This window comes from Alosa sapidissima, chromosome 12 (assembly GCF_018492685.1).
Source record: "Alosa sapidissima isolate fAloSap1 chromosome 12, fAloSap1.pri, whole genome shotgun sequence".
Taxonomy (NCBI): domain Eukaryota; kingdom Metazoa; phylum Chordata; class Actinopteri; order Clupeiformes; family Clupeidae; genus Alosa; species Alosa sapidissima.
The window spans coordinates 31,410,597-31,422,341 of NC_055968.1; the positions used below are offsets into that span (position 1 = coordinate 31,410,597).

At 46.1% G+C, this 11,745-nt stretch overlaps 1 protein-coding gene across 4 annotated transcripts in view; it reads right to left on the minus strand.

Moving 5' to 3' along the window:
* Nucleotides 1-2,751: 2,751 nt before the first annotated feature.
* pbx1b (pre-B-cell leukemia homeobox 1b) overlaps nt 2,752-11,745 on the minus strand; it is a 66,790-nt gene continuing 57,796 nt past the window's right edge. For 2 of the 4 annotated variants that reach the window (XM_042057772.1, XM_042057771.1), the window contains 6 exons: nt 11,318-11,508; nt 9,608-9,743; nt 8,162-8,321; nt 6,941-7,053; nt 5,795-5,884; nt 2,752-2,947 (listed from right to left, as the gene is read on the minus strand). In XM_042057772.1, the coding sequence (XP_041913706.1) occupies nt 2,855-2,947; nt 5,795-5,884; nt 6,941-7,053; nt 8,162-8,321; nt 9,608-9,743; nt 11,318-11,508 (783 nt within the window). In that variant the 3' untranslated portion in view covers nt 2,752-2,854. The remainder of the gene's footprint in view (nt 2,948-5,794; nt 5,885-6,940; nt 7,054-8,161; nt 8,322-9,607; nt 9,744-11,317; nt 11,509-11,745) is intronic. The other 2 variants (XM_042057774.1, XM_042057773.1) reach the window with 1 other exon arrangement.

Below are 11,745 nucleotides of genomic sequence, written 5' to 3' on the forward strand. Positions count from 1 at the left end.
ACAGACTTTTTGTCAAAGTACAGTGTGATGCGATCACTAAAGACGACACTTTGACAGAGCCCAGGAGCTCTGAAAAACCCTCAGAAGGACAAATGTTGTCTCGAAGCTGCACCATGGTAACCACGGAACACTGCCTGCTCAGGGTTCCCAAATCATTTCAAATGTCCTAAAAATCATCTAGTTCCAGAATTTTAGACAGCATTGCCACTCTAATGCAATAAATATCCATCATATGCATCGTGCTGAGCTTTGACAAAGCCTGGAGAGTCTCTACGGTCTCTCTACTGAGCTTGTCAGCCATGGATGCAATAATGCTCTACTGTTATTGATGGTTTGTAAAATAGACATTTATTATATTCCATGTCGTTGCATAATGTTTTTTTTTTTTGTAGTCTAGATTTGGTCTTGCTAAATGAAATAGGCTACTGTCACATGACACTGCTGACACTGACTTTTCACATCACCGTTAAACAAAGGCAGTATCCATTTCGAGAGTAGGTCCATCTGGCTAACTCCTCAGTGAAAAGATGACCGAGGCACTGGATGGACCGTGTTGAAGCAGAGTAAGAGGCTCTGTTCATCTGTCTCTATCAGACATCATCTTAAAATGGATACTGGCATATTATTATAAAAAAGCAAACAAGAATAAAAAGGTGCACAACTACATGTACAGCATAGCGCATTCTTGGGGCTAATTCACATAGGCTAGCATGAAAATAAAATATATGTAGTCCTGTAACCAAGCCAAACAAAGATGAGATTTTAAAAAAAGAGTTATTCACAACATGGACATAAAAAATATATCCAAACAATTTCTGTAGTTGTGTGCCATCACTTTTTTTTTTGTCTTCGTTTTCAACAAACACTGGATTCTGACTGCATTTTTGGTTTGGAGTACAAAGTACCAGAACATTCTGAGGCAACGTTCTTCAGTACAACAGATAATACACAGATTCACAACATGAAAAGTGTTTATAAAGCTGTTAGCTATGTAGACTTCACACTTCTGCTTTTTCCTTTTTTCCTTTCTTTTTTTTTGGTATCAAAGTAATGAAATGCAAGTAACAAATGAATAATGCTTAACTGTTATTCCAAAGGTCGTGACCCCATGTACATTGTAAGATCAACAAACTACAAATGAAATAAGAGGGGAAAAAAAGAAAAACAATGATAATCATTAATTTCACATTTGACATTTGTTTGTTCATAGTAACAAACATGATTTGAAGGGTTTATTGCATACTTATGTGTAATGATGGGGGATGGAAACCTCTTAGCTTGGAAGCCTTCACTAAGCCTCTCTCTCTCTCTCTCTCCATCTCATGGTACAATACAGCATTCCTAGATCTCTGCATGTATACAATGAATGATATATAACGGTACATTGTCAGCGAAAGCATCATAAAAATATATCTGTGTTTTGCTCCAATAGTTGTATCTTTGTAGCACCAGGGGAACTTTGGACATAAGAAAACTTTTTGTCCTTATTTGACTGTAATCCCTTTTTTTAAAAAAAACAAAAAGATGGAATTTCTTCTCACTGCCAATTTGTTTTGGTAATGCACAAAATTGGAAAATACTGTAAGATGACATAAATGTACATACCGGTACATATTACTCCTCTGTAACTGCCATTATTTAAACCTGCTGACTATGTGTCATCAGATTGGACAAGCTATTTAAGGAACCAGTATCTTCAGTTTTTGGGGGTCATGACAGTTGATACAGTAGTATGTATGTTAAATGCATTCATTTAATGTATGCAGAACTGCTAGCAAATTCTTGTTTGCAAAATCACGTTCAGAAACCCTTAGGTTCCATACAGATTAACGTGAAAACTAGTCTTTCAATGCTTCTTTTCCATGTCCAACTAAACATTTCTGGTATGATAGAGAGCATCATATCCAGAGCTGAACTTTATCACTTCTTGGGCCCTGTTTTCATAAATATGAATCTATTACAAAGTGTTTTCACAATATGTAATATAAAAAAAAATTGATTTTTTTTTTACATTTTTTTTTTGTCAGAGCATATTTATAAGATATCAAATACTTTGGCACAATGGGTAAAACAAAAAGTCACTACTGGAAAAAAGAGCCAATGGTAGACACATGAAGGCCTAAAATGTCAGATGAAAACCTTTTCAAAAAATGATTATGGATGAAGTAGCAATGTTTGTCTTTTAAGAAAATGAAGTTTTCCTTTTTTTGTTCCATTTTGTTTTGTTGTTGTTGTTTTTAAGAGGTAGTGTGAAAGCATTCCAATCTAAAGACAAGGGGGCTGTACATACTTGATTTTGTGAGTGTGTTTGTCTTGTGTTATGTTTTTTTTTTTACAAAGTCTTTTTTTTTTTTTTTTTTTTAAGAAGCGAGATCAGTACACGGATGTCACAGCTGTAACAGTGGACACAGACACTGATGGAGGTGAGGAGTGGAAGTGGTGAAGTCGCCACCGGAAGGCGAGAGAGGAACCGAAATCGGAGCCAGAAGATGGCGGAGAATGAGCGAGTCACTGGTGTTAACAGCTGAGAGTCCAGGGTGGTGTGGGGGGGCTGTGCCACCCTCTCCCCATGTCCTGCTTTCAGCATGCTGGGCTTCCCCCTCAATCAAGGTAAGGGCTGTCCTGGCCTGTGAATGTGTGTGTGTGTGTGCGTGTTTGTGTGTGTGTGTGTGTGTGTGTGTGTGTGTGTGTGTGTGTGTGTGTGTGTGTGTGTGAGATGGGTGCCTTCAGTGTGTGAGTGTGTGTGTGTGTGTGTGTGTGTCTGTCTGTCTGTCTGTCTGTGTGTGTGTGTGTGTGTGTGTGTGTGTGTGTGTGTGTGGGGGGGGGGGGGGGGGACAATGGCAGACGATGAGGATCAATTGGATGTGTCGGAGTGGACGCTTCCAGGTCCTTCTGTGGGCGAAGTCACTGACGAGGGAGTTGTGGCGTCCTGCCATCCGCCATTAGCCTGTCAAGAAGAGAGGGGAAGAGGTGAACAACAGGATGAAGGAAATCAGAGCATACGTATTACGTACATGTAATGTGGCTCCCATGCTGGAGCCAGAGAAAGGGAAAGAATCTTTGTAATGTACATAACTATAGGAGCATATGCACTGCCCGAAGGCTCAACATTCGTGGACCATAACCTCAGCCCCAAGCAAGACCTACCATATTAACATTAACAATATTACAAAACTTCCTAAAGGAAAAGAAATACAGAATCATTTCTCCCCCACTTTAGTCCAATTGTTCATTCAGTCAATCATAAATTGTGTTAAAAAATGTTCCGATGTGATACATGCTCATTTCCTTCCGCTGTTGAAAATACTGGAATATTCCTTTCACTGCTGAAAAATGGCACAGGAGCGTTCATCATTGGTCAGAGTTAAACGCTTGTCAATGTTACTGACACGTTCTAATAACACAGCAATGTATGAAGTGCCCTCACAAAAAAATGTCAGATTAAAAAAAAAAGGCAACAAAAAAACAAAAGAGGAATCAGTGGCTGCAAATGATGACAGTTGAGATTGAAATGAAAATACAATGAGAAACGCAGAAGCCATTTCGAATCTGGCAGACAGGCCTTTAAAGAGCATTTGGGATATTAATAGCAAATTTCATGCCATCAGAAACGGCAGGAAATGGTCCTCGACAGCCTCTTATTTCAAAGCCTGTTATTTAAGACCACGGCGGTCTGTAATCAAAAAAGGGAAAGAAAGAAAGAAAGAAAAGAGAGAGGAAAACTGCCTTCGGCTTTTGGTGACACTCTCTCCATCTATTTTAACGGGTATAATTACTTCTCTAGTCAACCACAAAATGCATTATGTACTCGTTCAGTCATTACGACGCACACAGGCGGCGAACAAGGAAGCGGCGCTCTGAAGGAGACGTTCCCCTGACCCCTCTCGCACCCCTCCGCCACCCTCCCCTACCAGCTGGCGAGAAATGAAGGTTACGACCAGAGAGCTGAAAAAAAACGACAAACCTTAAGAAGCGAGCTGACACACAAATGTGTGTTTCAACAGCAAGAAGGTTTGAAAAAACAAAAAAAGATGAAATACCCACATTCGGTAGAGTGCAATCATTAAAGTAATTCGCCACTGTAAATTACGGTTATTTTTTCTCTTTCTATCATTTTTCTTTTCTTTTGTTGTTGTTTCTTCCAGTACCAAATGTTTTTCAAAAATGGATTTCCACCTCAAATGGTCTGTCGTATTAAGAGCTGATTCACAACAATGAGAACACTCAACCGATTCCTCAAACGCCTGACATCCCAAACCAACACTGCTGCCCACACCACACCACACCACACCAGAGCAGCGCCATCCTATTAGCTCCCGCTCCGACTGAATTAAAAGTGGGATTATGTCAGCTCAGCAGACGGAGTGTGAATAAAGCAGGCAGGCAGACGGTAACAGCATTAGCGTTAGCCGTTAGCTCCAGCTGAGCTGCCAGGGTCAGGCCCGGGAAGGCAGGCAGGCAGGCAGGCAGGGCTGGTCCCGCTGCTGTCTGGGGACGGGGCTATCTCTGCTGGGGCACGGTGCCCGAGCGCCTGAGCCTGTCTGGCCACGCTGGCTGCTGCATATGGTAATGGGCTCATGGGGTTATCAAAGCTGCGGGAGCCCAGAGCCGCTCGTCCCCTCGAGAGAGAGAGAGAGAGAGAGAGAGAGAGAGAGAGAGAGAGAGAGAGAAATAAGGAGAAGAAATATATATTTTTTAAATGCACGGTCTTGGAGAGGATCTGAATACATCCATGTATTTTGTGCTTTGTTACAGGAAGCGGAGCATTTCATTAGCATATGCTGGCTGTGGACAGAGACGGGGTGTGTGTGTGTTTGTGGGGAGGGGGGAGGGATGGGGGGTTCAGCTGCGCGGCACTGACCCCCCCACCCCCTGTTCCTCTCCTCTCCTCTCCTGTCCGGTTCTGTGTGCGGGAGTGGCGGAGGCTGTGGCGTTAGCGCAAGCACGATGGCAGCGGAGATGGCGCAGTTCGCTGTCAGGGGCATTAGCGCGGTGGGAACGTGATCTGAGCAATGCGCTTGGATTGCTGTCCCAAGTCCACACTCTGCTCTCCTTGTGTCTGTCTTATCGATTTTCCCCCTTACCACACAGCTTGTCGCTGTGAATTTTCTTTTCCTTTCCTCCTCCAACCCCCCCCCCACCCCCCCCCCCCCAAACTCAATCCAACCCAGCCCCCCCTCACGACCACCCCCCAAGTAAAAAAAAAAACACAGAAGGAAAAAAAAAAACTGAGAGGACCCCCTTGTTGTGTTTCGTCTGCTTTAGGGCCCTGCGCTGCCATATTTTTAGCACAAAGGTTTAAGCAGTCGTCCTCAAGAGTTTTTTTCTCTCGACCATGGGGTGATAATGAAGGTCAGGTGACCTGAGGGGGTAGTGGTGGTGGGGGGAGCAGTGGAGAGGAGGGTGGGGTGGGGTGGGGTGGAGGGCCGTCTCGTCACGCCTGTGGGGTGCATCACCTGTTCTGTTCTCGATGGGGTGTGTATGGTGTATGGTGTGTGTGTGTGTGTGTGTGTGTGTGTGTGTGGCTGCAGGTGGCGGGCCGGAGCTGATTGGACGTGACAGGCTCCGGCGGTGGCCTCATGTCCGTGTGCGCTGGGCAGTGCGCCGCCCGTGGCGTGACCGATACAGAAGCAATCAACAAGGTGACCACAGCACGCAGACAAGTCCTACTAAGTGGCATTCTGAGCCCTATGGCTTTGAAATAATTGGTAGAGGGAGGGAGAGGCCAAGAAAAAAAAATGAAAAGAGAGGGAAGGATTGTGTGTTTTTTTTCTCTCTTTCTCTCTCTCCTTACATTGATGCCCTGCGGACTGTACATCTGGTTCGCTGTGAGTCCGTCATTGTATCCGCCTGTCTGGCTGATAACATGGCGAAGGGTATCCACCTGAAACACACATGCACACACGCGTGCGCACACGCGCGCACACACACACACACACACACACACACACACACACACACAAAGGGAGAAAGAACAAAAACAAAGCAAGGTCAGGCAGCTCAAAGACACGCAAAAGACTAAAGAATAGCCAAGGAAAAAAAAACTCTATTATATAACCAAATACAAATCAGGTCTGGCAGTTCAATAAAGTAGAGCTACTCAACTCATCAGGCTCCCTACAACTCCAGTTCCCAATAAAGCACAAAGGAAAAAGAAATTTGCCATCATAAAATAAATGCTTCAGCAAAGAGGCTAGACTATAAGATCAAGTTCTTATTAATATGAATGGTTTCTGACAGATCCAACTATGCACTGCTCCATACACAAACAGCTCGTATGAGAAGAGTATTGTTTCTGTGTCAGATAACAAGCTGGAAATGAGAAGCCATTTGTCATGTGGCATCGTCAGCCATTTGTGCTTCCAGGCTCATATTAAGAGCTGTAATGTTGCCCGATGCACGTGCTCCTTACAGCAGACTTGTCAGGCGATCACCAGTGCCTGGAGGCCTACCCTGTGGTTCCCCAGATAGGTTCTGACCCCGGGAGAGATTCGGCCCAGACCTAGACCTCACTCGCTGTGCTGGGCCACAGGAAGATCTGCGATCGATGTACCCAGAAAGGTCTCCAGCTATACCCATAACTATTTGCAGAGGGGGAAACCGCTGGCCTCAAAGTGAAAGTTCTATCACACATTTGTTGCAGCACAACTCTTCAGCCAGGTGGATCAGCTGATCAGTGAAATCACCTGTGCCAAGTGCACAGGTAGAACCCGTCTATGGCAGGACTTGTACTTTCTGAAGATGAAGATGTTTTCCACCTCTGCAGATTCAGAATGGGTCTATCTGAAGATCTTGCTGAGTAAAAGGCCGCTCCGTGCCAGATTTAACCCAGCGAGGACTCTGGTCAGACCTGGGGCCGATTTCTCCCAAGGGTCAGGGGCTAGCGGGGGGGGGGCTGTTTGCTGTTTGCTGTTTGCTGTGCTGCTGCTTTGTGCCCTACCTGCGACTGCACGTTGGCTCCCACCTGAGCCCCCTGGTACGAGTCCCCATTGAGAGACTGCACACTCATAAACAAGTCCCCGGAGTTTGACATGTTAAAAGAGCCAGCAGAACCTGAAAGAAGAGAGGGAGCAACGGAATCACAGAGAGACGAAGGAGGAGCCAGAGCAGCAACAACCACCACCACCACCACCACCAACGCCGTCTCCCACCGCCACCTCCTCCACCGCCGGCCCAGGGAGCTGGGACGAGGAGGACGGGGGGGGGGGGGGGGTTTCGGGGGTGGGGGGGAGTCACCATGCAGAGGTTAGGTTAGCAGGCTAATGCAGTTAGCAAGACAGACCCATAGAAAAGACAGGGTTGGGTGAAGGGTGGCTGGAATAAGCAAAGAGGCAAACGAGGCTAGTAACAGTTAGCGGCCAGAGAACAGAGGCTTTGAATGGCCCCCGTGTTGCCTTTTTTTCTTCTTTTCAGTAACTGATTGTTATTGAACGTTCAGTGTCTTTTGCAATGATCTGGAAACCCATAAAAACAGATAGATAGCAGCAAAACATCAATAACAATCGGCCAGACAGACACACACACACACACACACACACACACACACACACACACACACACACACACACACACAGGCATAGACACACTCACACACATGCACGCACACACCCCAGACTCGTTTATCAACAGTGAGAAATAGCTGTGAGTTATATAAGCCACAAGTCTGTGCTTGAGGTTAGAAATAGCTGTATTAGAGTTGGACAGCAGCGCCAAAGAGAAACAGACAGCAAAGCATGCTATCTAGCATGGGGCCCAGGTAAACTAATCTACGTCAACAACTCATCTTGTAGCACATCATCTGTTTTTGCTCCCCCCTCCCCTTCTCCCCGTCTATTGCTGATTTTCTGTTACAGTGGAAGTTTTGACTATCGCTCTGCTGAGCACTGCAACTCAACACCAAAGCCAACCCTTAAATGATGAGCTTTTCCTTCCTCACTAGACTCCAAGCTCCTAAACATCCTACAGTGTTACTTATCTATTGATTTATACTTAAAGCATTGTGTAGCAAAAGTGCTGCTATGCCTTCGGGATTACTCTGTGTAGGCCACATATAGAGATGTCATGTTGTGGAGCTTTCAGATAGGGAGGGAAAGAGTCCAACATCAACAGTGCTGGTGGTGAAGGAATACTGTCAGGATTAAGCGCAGTTGTGCTCACTCACCTGCGGAGTTGGGGGTTGAGGGCGAGTTGGCTTGGCTTCCCTGTGCAGAGACGCTGGCTGCGTTCACGGCAGTTCTGGCTGCGTACATGTTGGCCTCTTCTTGGAACTTCCCGATGTTTTTCTTATACCGGATTCTCTTGTTTCCGAACCAGTTGGAAACCTGCAGACGTGCGGACAAAATTTACAAACTCCAGTCAGCGAATCCAGTTTTCCAAAAAACTAGTGGAGCTTAAATCATCATATCACTGCGGCTCACACAACAGCATGAGATTTACACAAGTCCAAGTTACAACTCATCCATTCCACTTGCAGCCAGTGCAGCCAAATAGATTACATATTACACAAAGACTTTGATTAATTAATAAAATTAGATTAAATTGATTAATTAAAAACATTTAGTTCCCGATTCAACCCTATTCAAAATTAACCTAGTGGGCAAATATGGAGGCTTGATGGTGCTATCTGTGTGAAGCTAATGGCAAAGCCTCAGCTGTCCTACTGGCTGGGAAATGTTGCAGTCAATAAAGCCTAACGCGCATGCAGAGCTGATGGCTATAGCTGAGGCTGGGCCCTCACTGCGAAGCTGGCGCGCAACGCAAACACCACGCGCCCGTAACACCGCGAGTCCACATTAGCGCCAGAAAAACGAAATGATTGCCAATAACAATCTCATTATGTCACCACGGCTGCAGACTATCATCAGAACACACGCTAGCACCAATCAGTCACCATCCGCTAACACCCATTAGCGCTAATATACTCCCAGATGAAGCTACGGGGATAGCGCTGAGGCGCTAATGATAAACAACATTACAATGAGAATGAAATCAATCCCGTGGTAAAAGTTTTGTTGTTTTTTCCCCTTGCCCTTCTCGCAGTGATGGGGAGAAGGTAAACGTGTTCCTTTATTATTTTGTGTCAGCTCTAGACATCCTCAACAAATCATCTGCTGTAACTCTACACCTTCGTTTGGTTCGCTTGCATTTGGTTTTTTCTCTCCCTCTTTTTTATGGAGCTCAGATGAGTCCTCAAATAATTACACATAAATCCACTTGAACAGTTTGGAGAGTACTATCCAGCGGGGAGAAATAAAAGTCAGAAATCACGGCAAGGCTAGATGATCTCATGGCAGTTTTTCTTGATCCCCCCCCCCCACACACACACACACACACACACACACACACACACACACACACACACACACACACACACACACACACACACACCTCACTTCTGCATTTCCCCGGTGATAAAATCAGGTCGGACGAAGACTTTCAGTTACTCTAGAATGGGTATGACCCTGATCTGGCAAAGACCTGTCAAATTCCAAACCAGATCAGGCTAGATTTGCACCCGGTTTGGCTGCGATCTAAGAGGGCCAAGACTTAACTGCTGTGTTCGGTAGGGCAAGGAGGAGAAGGAAGGGCGGGAGGCTCTGTACTGCACCTGTGAGACTGTGATTTGGCACTTCTTGGCCAGCTCCTCCTTGGCCTCCTCGCTGGGGTACGGATTGCTCAGGTGGGAGTAGAAGTACTCGTTCAGGATCTCTGTGGCCTGCTTGTTGAAGTTCCGTCTTTTCCGTCTGTGGAAGGACAGAGTGAGAGAGAGAGAGAGAGAGAGAGAGAGAGAGGAGAAAGAGAGAGAGAGGGGGGAGAAAAGAGAGAGAGTGAGAAAAAGAGAACACGCATACAGCATGAGGTACCTCTCGAAACACCGCTGACAGTAGACAATAGAAACAAAGAGACACACACACATACATGGGCACACACACACATACACGGGCAAACACACACACACACACACACTCACACACATGCACTAAAAAACAAGGTGCCAAGTTTCATGAAAAGAAAAGGACAAAATTGTGCTCTGCCAATGTATTCACCAACCCCTCCATATTGCACGCCTATCAGGCTGAGAGTCACTCCATGTGGCACGTCGCAGGAGGGCTTTACATATGCAGAGAGCCAGCCCCCCTCTGCAAATCCCTGCCATGGATCGAGGTCTGAGCCCATTCCCAAAGAAGGGAGAGGAGACGAAAGAGAGGGAAAAAAACACACACACATACAAGACACTCACACACACTCACACACACACACACACCAGCACACACACCCCTCCAAAAGCCTCCTTCAGAATATGGAAATGCGACACAGCGTGCTCTCCGGCTAGGCGAGAGAGGATTAATCGGAGGGGCTGAACGCGCCCGTGCCTCTCGCCCAGAGAGAGAGAGAGAGAGAGAGAGAGAGAGAGAGAGAGAGAGAGAGAGAGAGGGAGACAGAGATAGGAAGAGAGAGAAAGAAAGCCCCTTTCCCCCTGCATCCTCAACATCATTTACACCAGAATGGATGGAGAGAGAGAGAGAGAGAGAGAGAGAGAGAGAGAGAGAGGGAGTGAGGTGGGGAGGTGGAGGAGGGGGGGTTTGTGGGGGGAGCGAAAGCCTCATTTAAATGTTATGCCTCCAACCCCGAGCTTCCAGCGTGATTTATTCTCAAAGAAATGTATGCAAATCCCCCATACATGTATCAAGGAGAACAAGCAATTACATTTTAAAAGAAGGGGAGGAAGCATTATAGCGTGCATGTGTGTGTGTGTGTGTGTGTGTGTGTGTTCGGGGGGAGTTGGGGACAGAGATCTTAAATGTATAGGTTCGAGAACCATGGAGGATCTCCTGACACGGATTTGGTGGGATCAGGCGTGTGTGTGGTGCGATGTTAAGCGTGTGTCGAATGACGCTCCACACATCTGTCGAATTAGATTCCACGAGTGCGCTCTTCATCGAAAGAGGACATGCAAAGATAAAGGCAAAAACAAAGTGCTCTATGGTGGAGGCCTCTGTGAAGGAGGGAATATGATTAGAACGGGGATGCGAGGATGGATTTGGCTGATAAACACACACAGACACCTTATCCCACCCCACTCCCCGCTCCATGCACAGCTGCATCGGTGGGGTATCGCAAACAGTTGCTGATACAAGCTACCCACGCACCAGACCTCATGTAAATACACACACACACACACACACACACATAAATAAATGCAAACGCACACAGAGTCAGCAACACATGCACAGACATACACGCTTTAAACACACACACACACACACACACACACACACACACACACACACACACACACACACACACACACACTGACCTGGCATCCAGGAAGCGCGAGCGCAGGATCATGACGGCCTCACAGGTGCTCTGTTTGAGCTGCATCTGGATGGAGCTGAACTTGCGGTGGATGATGCTCACCATGCGCTCGATCTCTTTGGGCGAGATGGGCCGCGTACGAGACTGCTCCCGCAGCAGGTTCATCACGTGGGTGGTGAACTCGTTACATGCCTACAACAAACAAACAAAAACACACACACACACGCACACACACACACACACACACACACAACCGCAACCACCACAAAGCAAGAGCTAGGTTAGCAAAGACATTGCACCAAGTTACTCACAAAACTGGTTAAAACAAAGTTTGTGGATACAAGGTATAACATGCACACAGATACAGACGATATGAAATATTATTAGTAGTATTATTAGTATGTAGGACACATTTTCAACTACCATATG